Consider the following 24,906-nt stretch of genomic DNA (forward strand, 5'->3'; position numbering starts at 1 on the left):
TAATTAATTTCAAATTGCATCATTTAATCAGTTGAAAACAAAATGTAACATCCCTAACTCCCACTTCTTTCGTTATCTCCAAATTAGGCATTATGTCAAAGACAAAATTCCCAATTTTGAAAACAGGCCAGAGAGTTGCCCATTCTATGACCCCCTGCAGCTTCCTCCGGACTCCAAACATCTGATATCTTGATTTGTGTGTCTGTTTACCACCTCTGTATCTACTAACCATCTGAAGGAAGCCTGGTCCACTGAGCTGAATCTTGAAGTGTCTGACGACATTTGGAATGAAGGTTTGACTAGAATCCAAACTTGCTCGATCAATGTCAGATATAAACTGATCCAATTCAAAGTCATCCATAGACTCCACTATTCAAGGACGAAACTACACAAAATTTACCCATCTGTTTCTCCATTGTGTGATAGATGCAAAGTTGAAGAAGGGTCTCTCGTGCATCTTTTCTGGCTCTGTCCTCACTTACACAAATTGTGGTGTGAAATATTCCAGTGGTTCTCCGGAGTCTATGAAAAGGACATTCCTCCTGATCCAGAACTGGCACTCTTTGGGTGCTCAGAGACTGCTTTAAGCTATACACCTGAGGAACAATCGGCATTGATGGTTGGCACGATAGCTGCCAAAAAAATGATCCTAACAGACTGGAAATCACCTACACCCCCGCTTTCAGAAATGGCTCAATGAAATGACCATAATTGTACAGATGGAGAGAATATGCTTCCATAAATCTAAAGCACCCAATAGATTCTTGAGCATATGGGGTCCATTCATTGACTATCTCAAAGAGAAATCATTTTTAATTACAGTCTGTAGTGATGCAACCCGGTACTCTTTACTTTTTATCTGTACTCTTGTAATACCTGTGTAAATTCTTGAAAACTACTGTGAACCAAGTTATATTATGTACCTATATATGTCTGGCAGCTTTTTTTTCCCCTTTTTTTTTCCTTTGTTGTTTTTGTCTGCTAATTTTTGTTTTATCTTGTTTGTGTGTGTCTTGAATATTTAAACTGAAAATAAAATATATATATATAAAAAAGATCAACAAATTCCAGGCAAGTGCATTGATTCTGTAACATGTTATCCACTTTAATTTTACTTGAAATATCCATTATAGTTCAAAACAGACAACTGTTAATATCAGGTAGGGCTTGGCAATATGGACAAAATCAAATATCACAATATTTTTGACTGAATACCTCAACGTCAACATTTCGACGATAATGTAGAGATGACTATTGGCGCTTTCTCAAAATATTTACACAATGACATTTTTGATAAACACTCATTAGTAATATGGATATGAAGTCCAATCAGGTAGGGATAAGTAATATAGAACAGTCTAATAAGTTCAGAAAATTGAATCTCTTTACTGTAACACAGCCTTTAAAACCAGGGAAAGACAACATATGATATCCAAAATCCCAGAGGATATCTAGTTTTATATCACAATATCAATATAATATTGACATATTGTCCAGCCCTAATATCAGGCAAATGTAATAAGATACTCCCCCCCAAAAAAACCCGACAACAATTAAATTAAATTAAAATTAAATTGAGTTTCCTTCATTAATCCCCTTGGGGCAATTCAGTTACTGCAAATTAACCCATCCTTGTTGTGACCTGTGTAGCGAGGAGCAGTGGGCTGCCGCCTTCATGCTGCGCCCGGGGACCAACTCTTTTCCCATTGCGTTGGTCAGGGGCACAAACAGGAGTATAAACCCTAACATGCACGTTTCTTTTTTGATGGTGGAGGAAACCAGAGCACCCGGCGAAAACCCAGTGCAGACATGGGGAGAAAATGCAAACTCCACACAGACGATGACCTGTGATGACCCCCAAGGTTGGATAACCCCGGGGTTCGAACCCAGGACCTTCTTCCTGTGAGGTGACAGCGCTAACCACTGGGCCACCGTGCCAGCCTTAAGATTAATAAGATTAGTTAACATTAAGCTTAATAATTGTAATTATTATTATGTTATTATAATTGTGATTATTACAACTGTTGATAATATTCAGCCAAGAAATCATTATTGTTTAATCCATAAATATGTAGCCATGATAGAAGGCCAAAAAAAGACCAGTGGCAGGGGCTGGGTATCGAGAAACATTTCTGTCTTGAAAACACATCCAAATTTCCAAGAACTGAGTAGTGAAGAAGCATGAGTTTCAAAGCCCCTTAAAGAACCCTTGATGCATAATTTCCGTCACTTGCACAAAAATTATGAAACGCACTGAGTATTTAAAAAAAAAAAGTTTTATTCCACTGCCAGGACCTAGTGCTTAACATCTTCATCATTGGTCACATCCTGTGCCAACACAACATGTAAGACTGTTTAGGCATGTAAGACTGCAAGGCTAACAGCAAATGCTCCAAGTGTGGCTAGGATTTCCTAAAGAAGCCTATCGTGTGTGTGTTACCATTCTTATTGATGAACACAGCCACGCCACGCCACACCACACCAAAGAAGTGATGGAGGAAACTGCAATTGTTGCAGTGAAATAATTTAATGAAAAGGAAAAGCCATTTCCAATATGGCGAAGCTTTTACTGAAACATGATTTTAAACCTGAAAGAATTTACAGTTTTCAATGTCTCTTCTTGTTCCAGTCATTGTAATGCTTTAGTGCACACTAGTATTGTTACAACTCGCCCTCAGGTATAACAAACAAACAGTGCACATCCAACTTTTATTAACAATGTGGCCCCCTCCGCAAGTTAATCCCCAGAGAGCTCCTGGTAGGGAAACCCTTCACCAATGCAATGAGGAGTCAGACGAACAGAATGAATGAATGTCACCAAGCCGTGACAACATTTGCAGTGAAAAAGTTACGTCCGTTTACATCATTGATTCTCCTTTATTTAAACTGATATCCTGCTCTTCATATATTTGTTTATATCTGCCATTATTTATGTGAAAATTGACTGTACATGTAGTTGGTATATTTCACAATTGTAAGATTAATTTTCTAAAGAATGATAGTACTAGGGGTAATAAAATACGGTTTGTACTACTGTAAGAAAAATTTTGGTTTTTACTCAGAAATTACTAGAATGTGAACTGTGATTCAGTAAGAACAGCAATTTGATAAGAACTGGATTCAATAAGCAAGATCCAGAATCCAAACAATACCCAGTCCTACAAATGACAGGGGAAAAAAATGGCACCCTTTTAGGGCAGCAGATAACTTTGTGTAATCGGTGTCCTAATAGCTTGACCAAATGAGCACAAAAATAAAGGCACATGGCCTGATAGCAGATTACTAGATTCATCTCCAACTCAAGATCTTTCGCTGTATGTCTTTCTCTCCCATCTTTATTTCCTGTGTTTCCGCAATCCAATTTTCTAAGTGATCAAATGACCATTTACACTAAACTAAAATCCTGTGTTTTTACTGAGATGGCGTTTAGTGTGAAAGGATCAGTGGCTAAAATTCCCAAGAAATCTATCCTTGGTGCTGTACAGCACTTTTCCTTGAAACTGCATTTTCCTTTTGAATCCTATCATTATGTTAAACACCCAACCAATGAAAATGCATATTCACATAGTTTAGAAAAAGAAAGGGCAATGGTTTTGCATTGTTGCAGGCAAACATTTCTTGCTATCCTGCCATACTGTGGCTGAAGTGTGGAGCTGATGTAATAAAAATGGCAACAAAGCAAGTACAAAAAAGGAAATGATGATGACACGGAGATTACAATAGGAAACGACAGGGACTGATACAACTAAAATCCATTGATTTACTGGGTGTATACGATAGGGGGCATTCCAGAAACAGATGGGATCTAATTAGCTGCTCGAAAAGGGGGTCTCCAACACCCCAGGATTTTGGTATGAAGGAGGGTTTATTGCTTACCTTGCAAAAGCTGTTATTACACCAGGGTTTATAGCCTGGTCTCCAAACACCAATTAAAACAATCAAGTCTTGGATTATGTTTTAAACTATACTTTTTGAAATTTGCCTTTTTGCAACCCCTTGGTTAAACCACTCACATGCGTGTGTTGCCAGTCTTGTTGATGATGACAGCCTTGCCTGTCTGGTCCACATTATGGTCCATGCCAAAATAGGCAGCCACACGGTGCAGCAGCATGCGGTGATAGGAGGTCATCTGAGGGAACTTCTTGTACTGGTTACTGCAGTGGGTAATTAAGATCAAGTGGTGATGAAAACCTTACCAGATACCAAATGGAGGCTCCAAAGAGATGACAAATTCCCTATTCAGTTGTGATTGTCTGTGTAGTAGCCCCTGGATCTGAGTCAAACTGTTTTGCATTATTTCATAGCACTGCATGACGATGACACAATATAGGTTGCTAATATGCAATATTTTTAGCATATGTTAAATATTTAAATAACAAGAAGGATAATGATAATAATAATGGTGGGGGAAAAAACTGAGCGCTAACACTTGGATTTTGTTCACAAGTATAGTCAAAAGTTGAGTGCGTCTTGATTTGTAGTCAAGACAAAGAAGCACAGCACCTGCGAACTTCTCTGCTACAACCTGCCATCTTTTGCCTCGACAATGCTGTACTCCAGTCATTTTTATTCATCTCCAAATAGGCAGCGTTTTTGTCATTAAATCACATTCTTATATAAAATAATGTTGCCAACCAGAAAAGTTTCAACAATCAATATTTGAAAGATTGGAATTTTATTTAGCTCCACAGTGCTAATGCTAAATCATCTCCTAAGAATTTCAAACAGATTTGAACTCATTCTTGAATACATTAGGGTAGCAATGATACCAGCCAGGCTACAGGGGGACACAGAGCACATGCCAAGAATACCTCACACTTAAAATATAAGTAGGGAATGGTCAGCCTTAACTACCTCCATTATGTCCTCTAGGATTTACCATATTTATGTTATTACCACAGCAGTCTATAAATAAAAAGGGACGGACTTAAAGGAGCTAAATTTAAAGAGTGAGTGGTGGTTAAGAATGCGGCTCACTTGTCATCATTAATGAACTCCAGGATATCTTGTTCTAGTTTGAGCAGCATCATTCGATCCCTGTTGAAGCAAACATAGAGAGAGAGCGAGAGAGAGAGAGAGAGAATTACTGAGAAGGGTGCAGACAAATAAATATCTTGCAAAGAACATAAGGGAAGAGGCTGTGCAATGACTGCTTTTCCAACCAAAGTGGTGATGGGCAGCCCTTCTCTACCCACCCCCTCTCTCCACAGAAGCTTATAGAAGGGGCAATGTTTAATGCTGATCAATGTGGCAAACTCAAAATAGCAGTCCTATACTGAGAAAGGACGGGACTCCCCTTTTGTTAATGTGAGAGGCCTACCTTGCCACACAAATTTAATTTCTCTTTGACCTGCCTTATTAATTTTACTTACAGAAACCATAGCACTGGTGCAACATTTACCTGTGACTCAGAGATGAACTTTAAGCACAGTTAATATGCTACAGTGGCAAATAAGAAAACTACATCAATGTTAGACAATGTGTCACACCTGGGATTGTTTTTCAGTGTATTGACCAGAAACTCATGAACATCGATGCCCGTTGAGTCTGTGTATTCTTGACTAGAGTCTGGAGGAAGAAAGAGGGAGAGACAGAGGGTGATTAAGATGGTGTGAGAAGTGTTCAAAAGCAAGAGAAATAGAAAGACTTAAGAGAGGCTGCTTAGTATAGCTCTGAAAATGACATCCACCTCCTAACTATGACCTGCTGGCTGGTTGAGGATAGACATTAGCAGTTAATGTACACAAGAATCTGGCCCAGGTAGTTGTATTTATCTCAACACACACAAACACACCAGGGGATAATTTTCCAAAATTTCCACCAAACTAGATGGTTTGTCTAGCTATTTCATTTCTCTGTTCTCATATTATAATGAGGCCTGAAGTCCTCAGTGGACACAGAAAGAAGAAAAAAAGAAAAACACAGAACAAGTAATCCTTGGCAACCAATTTCAAGGTTTTCTCGATGTATTAACTTTTTTTATGAGGTAGGAGGTCCTGTGTACAGGGGCTAAAGCCATGGTCATTCTGTGCGATAAATTTCACATCGCTCCACATTTTGTGTGACAACATGAAAAACTTGTTAACAGTCTGGCCAGATTGTAGAATTGGCAAATTTTGGTGATACACTGCATTTGTCTTGAGGCTACATCAGCTGACAGAGCAACAGGGTGAGGGGGCTGTGTCACTCACAAGTATGGCTTTCAAATAACAGGGAGCTGCAGAGATGCATAAATTCTTTGGAGTCCACATCAGTGAGGACCTTTCCTGGACATCAAACACACAGGCCCTTGTGAAAAAGGCCCAACACCTGCATTTCGTGAGAAGGCTGAGGAGCACCCGTCTATCCCCCAAAATTCTCACCAACTTCTACCACTGCATCATGGAGAGCAATCCTGACCAGCTACATCTCAGTGTGGTACAGCAACTGCACATCAGTAGACCAGAAAGCTCTGCAGTGGGTCATCAAGGTGGCCCAGCATATCACCAGCACCCAGCTCCCAGCCATAAAAGACATTTATCACAAACACTGCCTTCGAAGGGGTCTCAGCATCAGCAGAGATACTACCCACCCCAATCATGGACCGTTCTCCCCCCTGCGCACTGGGAGGCGCTACAGGTGCCTCAGAGCCCGCACTACCATGCTCAAAAGCAGCTTCTTTCCCCAAACTGTTGCCCACCTAAACCTGGCTACCCATGAATGTCTGTAAATATGTTTAAACTCTGGCTTTTTTTTGTGTGTTATCTTTAGCTTTTAGTCTTCATCTGTATATACTTACATTATGTTTGCTATGTTTGTCTATGTCTGTCTTGCACTGTTTGGCGAAGCCGCAGCCCTCGTTTCATTTTTAACATACACTACCGTTCAAAAGTTTGGGATCACCCAAACAATTTCGTGTTTTCCATGAAAAGTCACACTTATTCACCACCATATGTTGTGAAATGAATAGAAAATAGAGTCAAGACATTGACAAGGTTAGAAATAATGATTTGTATTTGAAATAAGATTTTTTTTACATCAAACTTTGCTTTCGTCAAAGAATCCTCCATTTGCAGCAATTACAGCATTGCAGACCTTTGGCATTCTAGCTGTTAATTTGTTGAGGTAATCTGGAGAAATTGCACCCCACGCTTCCAGAAGCAGCTCCCACAAGTTGGATTGGTTGGATGGGCACTTCTTTGAGCAGATTGAGTTTCTGGAGCATCACATTTGTGGGGTCAATTAAACGCTCAAAATGGCCAGAAAAAGAGAACTTTCATCTGAAACTCGACAGTCTATTCTTGTTCTTAGAAATGAAGGCTATTCCATGCGAGAAATTGCTAAGAAATTGAAGATTTCCTACACCGGTGTGTACTACTCCCTTCAGAGGACAGCACAAACAGGCTCTAACAGGTACTATTTAATGAAGATGCCAGTTGGGGACCTGTGAGGCGTCTGTTTCTCAAACTAGAGACTCTAATGTACTTATCTTCTTGCTCAGTTGTGCAACGCGGCCTCCCACTTCTTTTTCTACTCTGGTTAGAGCCTGTTTGTGCTGTCCTCTGAAGGGAGTAGTACACACCGGTGTAGGAAATCTTCAATTTCTTAGCAATTTCTCGCATGGAATAGCCTTCATTTCTAAGAACAAGAATAGACTGTCGAGTTTCAGATGAAAGTTCTCTTTTTCTGGCCATTTTGAGCGTTTAATTGACCCCACAAATGTGATGCTCCAGAAACTCAATCTGCTCAAAGAAGTGCCCATCCAACCAATCCAACTTGTGGGAGCTGCTTCTGGAAGCGTGGGGTGCAATTTCTCCAGATTACCTCAACAAATTAACAGCTGGAATGCCAAAGGTCTGCAATGCTGTAATTGCTGCAAATGGAGGATTCTTTGACGAAAGCAAAGTTTGATGTAAAAAAAATCTTGTTTCAAATACAAATCATTATTTCTAACCTTGTCAATGTCTTGACTCTATTTTCTATTCATTTCACAACATATGGTGGTGAATAAGTGTGACTTTTCATGGAAAACACAAAATTGTTTGGGTGATCCCAAACTTTTGAACGGTAGTGTATGCCTGCACATTGTTTTTAATGACAATAAATTGAATTGAGATGATAGCAGTATTTTGTGTGGAAAATCATCTGAAAAACTAAATCAACACTAAATAAAAGCCTGACACTCAGTCAGGGAATGATTTCTCTTCACCCACATGATTTGTACGCATTTAGACATGCTGAAATACAAAAGCGTAATGGGGCTTAAACACCAGCTCATGGAAACTCACTTGATTCCCCTTCTGAATTAATTAAATCGTTTTTTCAACTTTTCAAAAAGTTGTCTAAAAATTTGCTCATAGTTCTTATGGAAACATGGCTGATTTTGCATGCTGTAAGTCATACCACGTGACAACATCTTGCGTGGAGTCTTCTCCTTCTTCTCTTCATTCTCGTACTCATCCTTAGAGGACTTGTCCTCTTCCTTGTCGGATGGACAGCTGATGTGAAGTTGGATAATATCCTGGGAAACCACAATTTCATGTAATAATCAAACATGTTAAGGTTTTTGTCTTCCAGTTTTTTACATTCATCTGTCAAGCAGAGCTGGCCATACAACAGCACAAAACCTAATGTGTTCACTTAATGGTTAGTTTATGCTTTATCACCAAACACTTCTGAAAACTGTTGTTCAACTAAATTGAGGGTTGAGCAGCATCTAGTGATTGAGCTTCAGCTAAAACACTGTTTGTCTCTGTGGTAACAAGACAGCTTCCAGGATTTATAGTCATGATTTTGAAATTATAAACTGCCTGTCCAATCAAACAGTATAAAATCCACTGAGGTGTCCATGAATTAAATGTTTAGAGGTGCAGCACCAAAGAGTACCAAGAGACCGTTATTTCTTACAAAACATTTTCAGCTGTTGGTGACTAATGTTGAAAGTGTCAAATGGCAATGAAAGGATTAACTTTAAACCTAAAATACTGAAGATCTTTGATTAACTTACTGACACCTATAGTGAAACTGATAATTGTCTTGCTGTTCAACTACTCTAAATCTCAGAGATCCATTTGAAATGAGACAAAGTTGCCAGTGCACTTGCGTCAGCATCATTCCCACTGCTGAAACCAAAAGAATGACTGAATCTTGTAATATCTAGTTTGTAAAGATCTTCTATGAGCTAAATCAGCCATATCTGCTTGATAGTTACGTCTTTTCTCCAAATTAATCATTAACTGCCTTCGTCCTCTGTATTTGGCTGCTGCAGTAAAGATGTCAAATGCTATAAATTGTCATTTTTCCAAGAAAATCCTTCTGCGCAGTTATGATTAAAATGAGTGATTGCAAAAGTGTTTGCCGAGCTATTGTCTGAAGTACACTGGTGACATGAAAAGTCAAAACTGACATTTGTTTCCATGTCAATTTTCAGGATTCTAGATTTAAGGATTTTCACGGGGTATATAAGGAAGGCATTCTTTTTTTACCGATTCAGGGGGTCCATCACTGGAAAATGGACCAGATGACTCCTCACACACTGCGAGACTCCGTACCAATTTCAGCTTGGCATTGGACTGAAAAAGACAATGAAATACACCGTCATTGCAGTGACAGCGCAGCACCACTCCAAATATTAAAACTATTCTAACAAATATAATGAACAAAGACGACAAAGTTGTCAGCTAAATGGTCGTTTTTACACCTTTTGCCAATAAGTAAACTCAGGTTTGTTTGGAGTGACTCACTGACAACTATACAAGCATAAAGATCTAATCACAATACAATATCCTAAAGTTGCCTCTTCCCATCATAATCGTTATGAAAGGTACTTAGTTGTTTTATGATTGTGATTGTGAAGACAAGTGCTTGGAGATGGTCTAAGTCCCCACTGAACATGTACTCCACACCTACCGAGGCTCTCTTGTACTTTTTTCTGTTTTCGTTTATGTCTTTATGCATGTTAAATTTTCTGATTTCAAAGTTTCTTGCATCTATGCTTAACCCATTTGTAGGCAGTAATGATCATCACATTCAGAACATTATGGATTTTGTGGATAAGGTGAGGGACATCATTATGGAGGGGGATGAAACAATGGTCTCTTATGATGTTATGTCTCTCTTCACATGCGTTCCTGTTTATAAAGCAGTGGAGGTAGTCCATATGAAATAACAAAACAACCCCACCCTTAGCAATAGGACCACCCTTAACACTGACCAAGTGTGTCTGCTCCTGAAGCTGTGTCTTCAGTCCACGTACTTCACATACAGGGGGCAGTACTATAGGCAGAAGCATGGGTGTGCTATGGGTTCCCCAGTTTCACCTATAGTGGCCAACTTGTATATGGAAGAAGTGGAAAAGAGGGCTCTGACGTCCTATCCAGGGACACCAACTAGCCATGGGTTCAGATTTGTGGACGACATCTGGGTTAAAATTAAATCTCAGGATGTACCACATTTCACCGACCACATTAACTCTGTGGACAACCACATCAAGTTCACCAGAGAGGATGTGAAAAATGACAGGTTAGCCTTCTTAGACTGTGAAATCGCAATTGGAGATAGGGGACATTTGATTGTTGATGTTTACCGTAAACCAATACATAATGATCAGTACTTAAGGTTTGACTCTCATCATCCACTGGAGCATAAACTAGGAGTCATCAGGACGCTGTACCACCGAGCTGACAACATCCCCACAGACACAGCCGCCGGGGAAGGGAGAAATCCCACATTAAACAGGCCCTGTCTGATCATCCACAGAGCCCTGTGGTTATCCTAACTGGCCGTTTGTCAAAGCCAGGAAGATGCCCAAACACTGCACCAGCTGATCGAAGAGAGGGGAAGGACAACAGCTGAGTGATCACCTTTATCCTATGATGTTGATTTGCTCAAAGCACAAAACAAGGACGTTGGGGTGAGTGACTTTTGGATCAGCTTGGTTCCTCAATCATGCCCCCTCTGCTGCCATCAGAGACTTTTTGCCTTAACCTTCAATTAGTTGCCTTTTAATTGAGTACTTCACGACCTTTATTGCATGTCAGGTCGGTTTCTGTCTCAATGAATTTAACAAGCACAGTTCTGCGGATGAGATTTTAGAGTATATATTATTGACAACTGCAAACTGTTCTCGTCTCTCACGTCTTTTTTCTCTCTCTGAATGATGTCTTCTCCTTTCGCGTCTCCTGAGTATGTGAATGGTGTGACGTGAGTCTCTCCCATGTGCACGTGTAGTCTGTCCTGCTCCCAGGTCTCCATGGTGACGGTGATCGCCACCTGGATACTGCTTGGCATCCTCCTCAACACATTTTTTTATATATTTTATAAATCCATATAATTTTGTTATCCTGTTTCAATGTTATATCCTTCTCTCAGTCCGATGTGTGACTAATGATTTTTCTTGCCTCTTCTCCCATGCATGTGAATGGTGTAATCTGAGTCTCCCCAGTGTGCATGTGTAGTCTGTCCTCCTGCCAGGTCTACATGGTGACGGTGGTCGCATGGCTCAGGTCTAGGCTGTTCCAGTGGCATCTGGACACGGCTTGCATCCCCCTCATCATATTCTTCATATATCTTATATCTTCATTCTCTTCTGTGTATGTGAATGGTGTGATGTGAATCTCCTGTGTGCATGTGTAGTCTGTCCTCCTCCCAGGTCTCCATGGTGAGGTGGTCAACACCTGGACACTGCTTGGGATTCTCTTTATCACAATTTTTTATATATCTTATAAATCCACATAATTTTGTTATCCTGTTTCAATGTTATATCCTTCTCTCAGTCCGATGTGTGACTAATGTTTTTTCTTGTCTCTTCTCCCGTGTTGTGTGAATAGTGAGTCTCCCATGTGTGCATGTGTAGTCTGTCCTCCTGCCAGGTCGACATGGTGATGGTGGTCGCCTGGTTCAGGTGCTAGGCTGTTCCGGTGGCATCTGGACACTGCTTGGCATCCTCCTCATCATATTCTTCATATATCTTATAATTTCATTATAATTCTGTTATCCTTTCAATGTTGTATTCTGTAAATTGTGTTTTATTCTGTACGCACAACATCCATTGCACGTCTGTCCATCTTGGGAGAGACAGATCCCTCCTCTGTTGCTCTCCCTGAGGTTTCTGCCTATTTTTCTCCCTGTTAAAGGTTTTTTTTTTTAGGGAGTTGTTCCTTATCCAATGTGAGGGTCTAAGGAAAGGATGTTGAATTGCTGTCAAGCCCACTGATGCAAAGTTGTAATTTGTGATATTGGGCTATACAAATAAAATTGACTTGACTTGGCTTGGCTTGACAATGGAGACTTGTATCAGCCTATTAGGCTAACATACAATAGGCTATGCCTTGCAATCAATATATTATGCCAGGCAAACAGCCCAAAAAATGAAATAGTGCTACACTGCCTACGTAGCTGTAGTCTAGGCTAAATTTGGAGGTTTGCGGGTCGGGTCAGGTTCGGGTGGTCAATGAATGCATATTTTAGCAGGTCGGGTGGTACGGATTGGCTCTCATAAGGGGACGGGTGGGTGCAGATATTAAAAAAAAAACCAAGCCACACATCACTGGTGTCGACAGTGTGACAATGTTCTAATTGTGTTGTCTCCCCTGGAAATCAGCAGTAACCCTGTTTCTTTCAAGGTGTCTTGATTGAAGTTGTGAATGAAAATCGGTCACCAAATCTGTGAGCAAGGAAATTAGGAAGAGCCAAATACAATAAATTAACAATGGATAAAGTGGCTAAAGGTATGTTATGGACAAAACAAAAATACTATGACCAGGGAGAGAAGGTAGGAAAGCTGTTGGCATAGCAGATTAAAAAGATGCAGACCGAAAGGGCAATTATTAATATCAAGACACCTGGCAATTCAAAATCGGACCCGCTTGAAATAAATATCACCTTTAACATTTTTTTTAATATTATATAACATTGTATAAATCAGAATGCACAGGACAAAAGCAGGAGCAGTCACTCTTTATTGACCACTTAAGATTCCAGCCCCTGTCAGACGATGAAAGGATAATACTTGACGGCCCACTAACAAAGGAAGAGCTTTTGGGAGCCATAGCCAGCATCAACAGTAGACAAGCACCTGGTTCCGACAGAATACCAATAGAGTTCTATAAAAAATTTAAGGATAAGCTTGTGGAATCTCTCTTGGATAGGAGAGGGCCTCCTGAATGCAATTGGTTTAGGTTAATATCAGTCAGCTTTAGTGATTTTTTTCCGTTTTGGGCTCAAGGAGGTCACTTTGCCTCACTTTGCTACACCAATCCCTAATCCCCTCATAACGAATATTATGGCAAGACACTGATAATAAGAGGGGTGTTTAACCTATTTGACCAAAGTTAAGAATATTAAGATGTATATCATAGAAAGCTGGTTTACACAAAACAATTTTCAAAACAATTTTCGCAATGTCTGTGAATGTTCTCATTCATCCGGGTAATGGTTATCCAAAGGACTTGCACTTGATTCAATTTTCGCAATCTTTCAGCAATCATTAAATTTTTCACATTCATCAGTATTTGTTTTTGGTTGTTTTTTTTTTTAAATCGCCACTGGGGATGAATGATGTGGTTGTTACTAACCTTGGCCCTTTTCCTGCCATGACCATGGTTGGGAGCTCGTCTCTGTGAATGGCAAAATTGTTATTTTAGTTCCTTATAATCTTACAAAGAATGGTATTTGTCAGTCAATAGAGTTACCATAATTTGGCAACACATCCTGGCCCTTGCTGCACTCATACCTCCCCTACTGCTCTCACCTGTGCATCCTGCAGGGAGCTGTCCTCAGGCTCCAGGCCTTCCCCAGTTCCCCCCTTGGTGCCTTGAGGTTGAGAGGAGGCCTTACCTCGGCTGCAGGTGTCATTGAGTGGCCCACTCTCCCCCTCCTGCTGGATGTCCGCTGCAAGGCTCACTGACATCTTCTTAGGGGAGGGGAGAGGGTGGAATGGGGGGAGGGGGGCTGAAGGACCCCACAGATGCTGGGAGGAAAAAAGGTTGAAGTAATAAAAGGCAGGCTCTGGCGATTGCAAAGGCATAGAAAATAATTAAATAAATTGAAAATAAAGGGGCAAGACACATGCATGTATAATTCTGTTGATGGTACTGCTGTTCTGACTACCTGTGGCTTGTTTCAGATCTGTGCTCTCACTGTACAGTAGGATCTGGATGGGAAGCACAAGCTGGGGAATAAAGATCCCACTAAAGCAGCGCACGGGGCTGAGCTGCAGCAGGGGGGGCAGGACAGTCCATAGCAAGACTTCGCCGTGGCCTCAGGACTGGAAGATAAAAGACATGGTAGGGAGGCCTACTTAAAATATGTGAACAACATTTACTCAAATTGAATTAAAAAAAAATCAATGCACAACAATGGCTTGTGAAGGTGGGGCTCACCTGCTTTACTTTAGAAAACGTTATTTACTTCACTGATATGACTTGTCTACACACATACAGCTAACCACAGCTGTATGTGTGTAGACTTTAATTAATGTGGAAATCTAAATAGTAAAAAAACAAAAAACAAAAAAAAACTGGTACCCAAAAGACCAAAACACCTATGTATAATCATTCTCTCATTCAAGGGTAAATTCAGTGTGCTCTACCTTCTCAGGAGACCCATTTGGTTACAATACGTTTGATTAGCTAGTTGTTAGTTGGTTGCCATGGTTATTCAATGTTGAACAGTCGTCAGTCAACTGTGGGCATCCTTTAACCAAGGCATGAAAAATTATCCATTTTAAAACGGCTATCGCACGGCCATTTTATTTCATTGTGCTAAATATCGAACAACAATGAACCAATTTAGAAATGATTAGAAACCAATTATCCTTCCAGTACAACTTAAGAGTCTCTGAAATGAATGAAAGCCAGATCAAGGCCATAATCTTGTACAGTAGCGCTTTTAAAAAGGATGCAGTTTGCAATTACTTTAGCAGCTCACTTACTAAAAAATATTTTAGACAATAATATTATCACCTCTGAATACCAAAGTAACAGAATGCTGTTGGGGAGCAAAGTCTGTCCTGTTTAGTTCCAAACCTAATAATTGGGCCGAAGACAAGAAACCAATGTTATTTGGTGGTGTTGAAATTAAAACACAATTGTGATCATGACAAATTCTATGGTATGATCCAACCCCCCTTTAAATTTCCCATAAAGAACAACAAGATCAAATGAATAACCACAAACAATGAGCCCCCCCCCCCCCACAAAAAAAAAATCAAAATGAAGACAGCAATATTTACAGCAACCAGGGAGAACTGAAAGGCCAACGAGTAGTCAGGGGAGGGGGACACAGTCAGACCAGCCACCAAATCTGTGTTCTTCTGGGGCCCCTTGCTCTATCCTTTTGGTCACTTCTTTTCGCTCCCCCTTCGGCTCAGTGCAGCAGCATGGTCTGCCCTCCAGTCAGGAGCCCTGGAGACAGAGAGAAAAAGGAAGACACGGGTGACGTCATTACTCACAAAAACTGAGTGACTCATCGCTGCTGCTGCTGCCGCTGCTGCTGTCTCTAGACGGCAGAATAAGAGCTGCTTAAAGCTCAGTGCCTAGTGGCACAAAGAACCCACAAAATTGTAACCAGTTTCATTCATTTGATTTACAAAAAATCTAGAACTTAATTGCCCTGCCTTTAAGAAGTATTACAACACTACTAATTTCCTTATTTCTGCATGGGAAATTAATTGATTTCATCCAGATTTTCTTTATGTTAAAACCTCTGCTGACCGCTGGTAGACTATAAGGCATAAGTGTAAACCAAGGCATTAATTAACATTAATTAGTCCCATTTTCATTATTATGAGCACCATTATACTAGGATTTGTCTGCATTTCAGGCATCTGGCTAACATACTTATCTCAAAAGCAATGCAATGTATCCATGTTCCAATGTACCATTTTTGAACCGAAACCTCTTTAAAACACTGGTCATCATTAAGAATCGTAGAGATAAAAACTTCACTGATCGACTAAGTATTGAGAAAATTACAATTTGCTTAAATTTCTCACTGGGCTTCATTCAGCACAGTCCAAAATCATCCAAGCTTCCAAAAACCATAATGGGCTATATCTCCTTTTGGAAAACATCCAACAATTCAGCCATATCATCATTTATTTTGTACATTCAGATGACTATGGCTTGAATAGGAGAGAAAAAACCCCCCCCAATATGATTTAGAACAGCTTTTTGCAGCTGATATGGAAGATCCCAACTATTTGTAAACTTCTGAACTTTAGAGCAGGAAGCAGCCCAGCAGTCCCATGGCATTAGTTACAATGACATAATTACAGAGACTTGTGCAGATGGAGGAAGGAAAACTTATTTGCCAAAGTGCAACATGAAGTCATTTTAACTTAACAGAAAGCATGGTGTGCAACATTTATTTATTTTTTTTACAAAAATTAAGATGTGTGACTGTACTGAGCTTGTTTTCGAAGAGGAAAAATTTCAGTTTTTGAAGGCATTAAAAATTGTCACATTGAACTGAACTGTAGCCCAAAAAAAGATTAATCAAAGTAGTAAGTTTCTCAGTACTTAAGTGTGGTAGTGGGGTGTGGTTTAGCCTCAGCTGCAAGCAGAGAGAGAGGGGGCGTGAGTTGCGGGGGCGCAGACGCAATAGTGAGGCTGATTAATGGTCAGCCTCTGATGTGCCAGACTAAGAACCTGCTCTTTATATTCTGCAATGAAGCTAGGTCCAAAGACTGACACACATGGAGGAATCGGTGGAAACAGAGCTGAAAGCAGAGGGACGGAGGAAAGGGGAGTCACATGCTGACAGGGGAGAGCGAAAATATGGCTGATACCAGAGCGCACTGGTCCTGCGAGAGACAGTATTAAATAAAGCCTGTGTTAACCACCTAAACTTGCCTCCGCCTCCATCTCAAACCCTTCCTGTGACATAGACTTGTCCCATTAAGCAATCAGTTTTAGTCTGTACAATTCTTCATGATACCCAACAATGTTATGAGGTCTAGATTAAAGAAAGAAAACTTATCCTTTGAATAAAGTAATGGCCCACTTTATGATATACATTACAAATTAAATAAAGAACTGCAGAGGAAAACAGTGATAAGGACTAGAAAGGACAGACAGGATTAGCTGCCGGGAGTCAAACTCCACTGCTTTTCCGCCCCTCTACCCCCAGTCTGCAATTACAAATTCCTCTTAATTAAACTTCCTCCAATCAGAAAGAACAGCTTGAGTTCTGCACCCTCCCCTCCTAACCAACAAGCAACATCGTTAATTACAGCAATCATCTACTGGTCTCCTCTCGCTCGCACACTCTTAGTGTCACTGACATCACTGAAACAGCTTTTCTGTATGTGCGGGGGGCAGGGAACCACAAACACCTTCAGGGTGAATCTGGGCTCCAGAGTGACGACTTTGGCACATGCACACACGCACACAGAAACACAGTTCAGAAATATTCCATCTGTCCTAGCTTATTTCCTCCGGTATCACAGGATTCACAACTGAATGGATGGGGGATTTTGTGTACAGTTGTTTGTGATGGGAGAAAGATGAAAAAAGAGACCAGTAAAGATGTTGCATGTGTAAATGCTGATTCTGTTAGTCTATGTGCACATGAAAGCTATTTTTGTAAACTGAGTTAAAGAAAAATAAAATGGGCAGAGAAAGAGCAGGCAAGCATTTGGAATCTGCATCAATACTATTCGAACATGGGACAGAAAGCACAAGCACGCACGCAAGTACGCGCATGTGTGTCTGTCCATCCATCTGTCCCTGGATTTGCCACTGTGCTGTGCTGCAGGATAGATGAGATGAGCAGAGGGAGGAGGCAGGGATTCCCAGTATGGGGGAGACCCGGGCAGTGCAGCAGGAAGGGCGTCATCAGGACCAGCAGCAGAAGCAGCATCACAGTCTTGCATCTATGACCAGGACCATGACCACACACCCCAACAACACTCTAGAGACATCTTTACACGCTTGCCAGACTGTATACCATGACAGTAATTAACACAGATAATCTATCTGCACAGATAAGGACGCTTGACTCAGACCCTTTGCAAAACCTGCACATCTAAAAGCACGCACTAAAATATTTGCTGAACATATACCAATATGCAAAAATATCTTCATTAAAAAAAACAAGAAAGAAAAAGACACCTGCAGTTATTTGCTGTAGCCTGAAGTGTCAAACAGCTGAGTGGCACTGCAACCACAATATGGCAGAGAGGGCTGGGAGAAAACACACACACACACACACACACACACACACACACACACACACACACACACAAATAGTGAATGAGAGCCGCGAATGGGGGGACTTATGAATGAACCAGCCTTAGTCTCTCTCTCGCTCACTCTCTCACCTACTCCCCCCCACAGGCGCACAGGGTTGCCAAGGAGACAGCAACGTCATTCTCAGCTGCTGCCATTTGCGTCGAGTGAGCACCAGTGAGAAGGGCAGGAAGAAGAGATGATATTAAAAAATAAATATGTGGATTGTGATGAACTGAGTGCAAGAGGGATGTTGAGAACGATGGAATCAGAGCATGGCAGGAGGAACTGGGCAAGAGAGAACCTGAAAATAAAAACGGTATCCAGCTGACAATCCAACAGAATCTGAGCTCAAGCCATCTCAAGAGAAAAAAAAAGAAAAAAAAGAAGGTACTATTAACATATAAACTCACACAAATAGTGGCTGAACATACCTAACCACACACATGGAAAGGGGAACAGAAAATGATCTTGCCCTCTCTCACGCACACACCAACAAATACAGTGACCAAGACCTAGGCCAATTCTGAATCTGTTACAAGCAACTCATTCACAATGAAACCATTTAATTTCTTCTAACTTCAGCCATGACAGCTGTTGTTGAGTAAGATAGCACCCATCGTCATCACATATTAGTCCCCTCTTGTTCATACACTTAGTGTCACTGACATCTGACATCACTGAAACAATTTTCTGTAATGGGGTAGAAAAAAACCCCCCACAAACACCTTCAAGGTGAATTTGCGCTCCACAAAGATGACTTTGGCACAAGCACACAGATACACAACTTTTCCCCACTCACAAAGATCAGGGAAGAGCTGCCAGCACACTTGTCAGAGCATCAAACCTGCGCTAGCATTAAGGTCTGCTAAACGCTTCAAATGAAACACTTTTCGTAATGTTGGCTAGTGTCAGAAAGCATATCCCTCTGCTCATCTCATCTATCCTGCAGCACAGCGCAGTGGCAAATCCAGGGACAGATGGATGGACCCGTCTCTACCAACACGGAGATCACTGGTTCAAATCCCCGTTACCTCCGGCTTGGTCGGGCATCCCTACAGACACAATTGGCCATGTCTGCAGGTGGGAAGCCAAATGTGGGCATGTGTCCTGGTCGCTGTACTAGCGCCTCCTCTGGTCAGTCGGAGCATCTCTTCAGGGGGGGAGAAGGAACTGGGGGGAATAGCATGACCCTTCCATGTGCTATGTCCCCCTGGTGAAACTCCTCCCTGTCAGGTGAAAAGAAGCGACTGGTGACTCCATATGTATCGGAGGAGGCATGTGGTAGTCTGCAGCACTTCCTGGATCGACAGAGAGGGTGGAGCAGCGACCAGGACAGCTCGGAAGAATGGGGGTAATTGGCCAGATACAATTGGGGGGAAAAGGGGGGGGGGAATCCACACCAAAAAAAAAAAAAAAAAAAAAAAAGCTCCTGTCTGACTTTCAAATTAAGGGAGGGGTCTGCATGTGTTTTGTTTTTGTTTTTTTTGTGCAATTTTCCAGTACAAACATTCTGACATCTACGCCTAGGACCTGCTACAATAAGCCAGGTGTGCTTCAGGTTTGAAAATGGGCAGGGTTCTAAGTGGTCTACAAATTCTATCTGTTCACACTACCACTTTTGCTGTCATGTTGACTACACATCGCTAACCATGAACAGCTTTGAGGACAAAGCTCTTGAGTGCTCGCCTCTATTCGCATTTGATTCTTTGCACTTCAGTTACTAAGATTTGCTGTTTATAAATCCATCCCTCTCTGTAACACAGCTTCTTGCCCCACCTTCGACTTTAGGCATTCGGAAAAGGTATGAATGACTTTGCTGCCCAACATGGGCAGAAGAGTCCAACAAACTAGTTTATTTGAAGCATGAAGAACGTTTAATGCAGATCCTGCCTATTGCTGTGACTCCACTGGGAACTAAAGCTGTCAATCAGCTGGTTGAAATTAGCATAAGACTGTCGCATGGTGATGTGATTATTATGGGGTAGGCTCACAGAGTAAAACTATATGCGCTTAAACTGGAATTTAAGCGCATTGCCATGCATTAATGACAAGTTCATCTATGGGTTCAGGTATAGCTCGATGACTCAGACATTTCTCTACCCACTGAGTCAGGTTGCCACACAACACACAGCCTGTGCGTGTGTGTGTGTGTGCAAACATGTATTTGTGTGTTTGCCTCTGTAGTTGTGTTTGCTCGGGTTTCTGTTAGGATTGGGCATTTTCACATTTCTTCACGGATCAATGAATAGCACAAACGTCAATTCAAATTGATTAAGATACATATTCCTTTTTTTTAGATGCACAGTCTTTTTTAGATGCACAGACTTACAACCATTAATGCAGTTCTAAGTCTGGCTAACACTGACTACATGGTATAGCCAGATGTCTAGTCAATGCGTTGGGCAGACTAGACGTAAGTAGCCTATTCAGCAGTATTAAGTTAAAAAATTGCCACCAATTTATATGAAAAATTGCATTTGTGAGAACGTTAAATACAAAAAAGTTCCAGTTGGAATATCTGATTGAAACATAACATTAATGAGGTTTCACAGCATCAGTAGTCTCGCATTTCTCCACAGTACATTTTTAATGCTGTGGCAGTGCATGCTGCGAAACATTTAAAGTGAATGCTCACCAAGCTATAGCTTAAGCATACACAAACTAAAGTGCCACCAAGTTATGACTGCTCTAAACTAGAATACCAGAACACTAAACTGCAAGCTTGATCGCCACACATCTCCGTTTCAGTGTCACTGCCATTAGGCACAAAGCAGCCTGAGTTAAAAAAAAAAAAAAAAATCACAATTTTACAAACCTTTTTATTTTACCACATGCTATTCAGTACATGGCAAGGAAGTTCAAGATCTAAGCTTCTTGAAGATATAAATGGTTAGTACTTTAATCAACATTATTTTCAGTAGCCTATTAACACAAAGAAGGGGAAAAAGAACCAAGATTGATTGTAATATCTCTATGATCAAAGCGAGGCTTCAATTCATTTTACCCATCCCTAATTTCCCAATTGTGTGCGTCAGCGTGTGTATTGGCATGGGTGTAAAACTCTCAGAGAGTGGGCTAGTCTGGGATGGTATTTGGTGCAGGTATGGGTCTTGCTGTCAAATTTAGCCGATCCAGGTCAAGCTAGGTCAGGGTCTTTGCAATAGTTAGAAGCAGGGCAAGCCACAGAAATGAAAGGAATTCTAATGCATGGTAGCTGCGAGGAGAGAAAGGCTCCATTGAAATTAGGTTTTTTTTTCTGACTGTTAAACTCCCAAAGGTCCTGTCCAATATTTTTTTTAATCTCCCAGATTATAAACATTTACTTCTAAAGATACTTTGCACAAGAACTCATGCCAAATGATATTTCCTATCATTTGGCATGAGTTCTTGCCAAAATAAAAATAAGGATCCTAATTCAGTTTCAATGGTGCCTATATTTTACACTTGGTAATGAATGTGTTCCAGCAGTCCATAATTTGGTCCAAAAGGTTGTACTCTCTGGGAGAATCCTATAATACTTGCAGTCACATAGTAACCACTATCATTATAGACTTCAACTCAAACCTCATCTATGTTAAGTGCTACCCCTCAAAATGATTCCCAAACTTGAAACATTCTGAATTAATTCATTTTTAACCTGCACATTTCTGAATGATTTTCAATGCCGTCCACTTCTTTACATAGTAATCTTGTATCAATCATCTTGCAGGCTCAGAACAGCTTGTTCTTGTCTGCTCTTTGTGTACACTAATGACTCAGCCCTAATGTTCTCGAAAAAGGACTAGAATCAACTTCGAGAGAATAGAGGAAGGAACTTGCAACTGTCAGACAGTGGCTACAAAGTTATTCCTTCCACGTCTTCAGTTAACTATTTAGGCTGCACTCTGGATCATAATTTAGATAGGGAAAGTTATGGACTCAAAGCTTATGACGAAGGCAAATGGCCAGGACTACATTTCTAGCCAGAAATGCTAATCATCTGAACAAGACTGTCTCAGATTATGTGCAAACAGTCTAGTCCTTTGCCATTTTTATTATGCTGACTACAATCAGTCTAGACCTTTGCCATTTTGATTGTGCCAGTAAATCATGGCTTGAGTAATCATCTGAGAGGCTGAAGAGAAAGCCTCAGGTATCCCAGAATAAACTAGTGAGGGTGGTGTTTGGTCTCAGCCCAATCAAACATGTGGGAAAGAAAGAGTTCCGAGACTTAAACTGCAACCAGTAGGAAAGTGAATTGTTCAATTAAGATGCAAAACATCTTACACAATGCATTATAAGGCATCAAAATTTCTAAATTAATGTTTCTCAAGGACAGGTGAGTTACATACCCACTTGATTTGAGCAAGATTATCAGATTAACGCCCTCCATTTTTCAGATCCAAGCCAGGTCATGATCCTCCTTATTCACAGCAGCAATTAACAGCAGTAAACCTAATCAAATTCAATGGCAAGAGATGGTTTTTAGGTCAGATTTCAGAGTAATCTTGATTTGAATGACTTTTTTTTTTTAATCAATCTCAATGTTCCTTTTTATGGAAATGTAATTTAACTGTAAATGAAATGTTCTTGCTATCTCTGCTCACTTTTCACTCTTTATATCAATGACAGTAACTGGAGCGAACTCTTTACCGTCCTTGATGACTGCTGTAAATACAAGTACTTGAAGTTTAAGCTAATTGTCAAAACAAATTAAACTAAAAACCATGCTGCTCCATAAATGCTACTACATAAAATCAGTGCACAAAACTTCACTTGTGCTACCGGCAGACAGACGTGTTCTATGGTCCCCATTACCAAGGAACGTCTCTTGCAATTGTGAAAAGCGGCTGGCACAAACAGATTTAAGAGTACACAGTTTGTTATAATGACACAGTAATAGCTCTTTCACACCAACTAAAATTGTGGGTTATTGGTATTGCCTGTTCATGTTTCATAATCCTAGGCACAGAAATTCCCTTGGATTGTGTTGGTGCGCAAGTGTCCCCCCAAAAAATCCCAATATTGTCTGTGGAGTTTTATTTACATCACATTATAAAAATCCTCCATTCCCATCATGTCAACATTAACTGGTAAGCTAAAAAACAAAATCTCAGGCATCATTACTGTGGCTCCATCAAATTACACAAAAACAAAACTTCCGTCACATACAGTCCCGCATCCACACACACACACACACCCACACACACACACCCACACACACACACACACACACAACCATAATAAATTAGAAATTAAGAACAAGTGAACCCTCTTCCTTAAGTGAACATAAAACCTGTCTGATCCCCCACAGAGCCCTGAAAGAGTCCAGATTACTGGTCAGAGTGTAGAAAGCATGCTCTATCCTCAGACAAGCCGCCACCAAACCCTTCAGATTGCACCACATCAGTCCAGCCCTGACCCAACATCTTATTCTTCCTTGTCTTCCAGATCGCTAGCTTAGCAGTTCTAAATAACAACAAACAAATGACGAGGACTAAAAGAAGTCTTTTTCATACTGCATATTTAGGCCCAAAAATAAACAAGGGGACAGAGAATCCCTCTCTCAAAGCTTCCACCCATTCCTGCAGTACTCTAAGTAAGCCCACTAATTGAGGACGAGACCACTAAATACTCTGTTTCCCTTTGTGTACAGAAAGGACATTCCTCCCCAGTGCTTGGATCCAGGTGAGTTCTGTGTCTGTTCGTGGCTATTGCTCCATGTATTATCCTCCACTGGAGGTCAGCCATCTGTTTCTCAAACAGGAAGCTTATACAGGACCCTCCCACCTGCCTTTAGGGGTACAATCTGAAGCAAAAACCTCAGTCCACCTCGACTCCTTAACTTCAGCCAGAGCAAAGGTCAAGTACATTCACACAGCTGTAATAAAACTGCTTCCTCCCTCAAGAGCTGAAACTAGCCAGCACTGGTGTACTCAGGGAAAGAAGCAATTAACTCCCCCCTCGCCATGCCTCGACAGCAGGACCAACAATCAGGGGAAAAAATGTACTCCTTGTCATCGTTCCATTGGTCAGCTAGAGCACAATTTTCGGCAAACGTTCTCAGTGGGCCAGACAGGGACTGCCAGACTTCCTCCACAACCCTCTTCAGCACTCTGGAGGACCTGATGTTGATGATGTCACTAAGTCTCTTAACGTTTTCGTAAGATGGCCCAGTTTAGTAATGCCAGCCTCAACAAACTTAGTCCTTACTGTAGCAGAGGAAAAGGTGGCATTTGCAAGGAAGTCATTATAAAACAGCAGCTCCTCAAAAAGCCACATTCCTGGTCTATGGGTCAGGATTTCATGTGATCTTCAGCATCTGCCAGGCTTCAACCACAAGTTGTAAAAAGGTGTAAGTCCAGTCAGGTCAGCTTCAGATGATCTCAGCAGAAAAAGCTGTTTATCCAACTCAAACCAGTCAGCTTTCCTAAGAAGCAGCCGAACAGGAGTCAACCAGCAGTGACCGCAGCCATACAGCAGCCTCTGTGCCATCTGTAGTCTGAAGGCTGCAGTTCTGGATAGAATGCCTATAAGTCCTCTTCCTCCCTCTGCCACAGGAAGATACAGGGCCAACGCTTTCAGTCAGTGCTGACCAGACCAGAAAAAATTCACCAGGAGCTTTTACATATTTCCACAAGGCCTGGTGGTGGCACTAAAACAATGAGTCTGTGCCACAGAGATGAGGCAACCAGGTTATTAACTATCAGAGCTC

The 24,906-nt window shown here is 41.0% G+C and overlaps 1 protein-coding gene across 1 annotated transcript in view; it reads right to left on the reverse strand.

The window, feature by feature from the left end:
* LOC130106623 (R3H domain-containing protein 2) overlaps positions 1-24,906 on the reverse strand; it is a 142,545-nt gene that overhangs the window by 60,018 nt on the left and 57,621 nt on the right. The window contains exons 3-11 of the mRNA XM_056272804.1: positions 15,212-15,383; positions 14,089-14,245; positions 13,730-13,948; positions 13,554-13,595; positions 9,465-9,551; positions 8,383-8,500; positions 5,490-5,568; positions 4,978-5,037; positions 4,014-4,154 (exon numbers count right to left, since the gene is read on the reverse strand). Of these exons, the coding sequence (XP_056128779.1) occupies positions 4,014-4,154; positions 4,978-5,037; positions 5,490-5,568; positions 8,383-8,500; positions 9,465-9,551; positions 13,554-13,595; positions 13,730-13,888 (686 nt within the window). The 5' untranslated portion in view covers positions 13,889-13,948; positions 14,089-14,245; positions 15,212-15,383. The remainder of the gene's footprint in view (positions 1-4,013; positions 4,155-4,977; positions 5,038-5,489; positions 5,569-8,382; positions 8,501-9,464; positions 9,552-13,553; positions 13,596-13,729; positions 13,949-14,088; positions 14,246-15,211; positions 15,384-24,906) is intronic.

Source organism: Lampris incognitus, chromosome 2 (genome assembly GCF_029633865.1).
Source record: "Lampris incognitus isolate fLamInc1 chromosome 2, fLamInc1.hap2, whole genome shotgun sequence".
Lineage (NCBI taxonomy): Eukaryota > Metazoa > Chordata > Actinopteri > Lampriformes > Lampridae > Lampris > Lampris incognitus.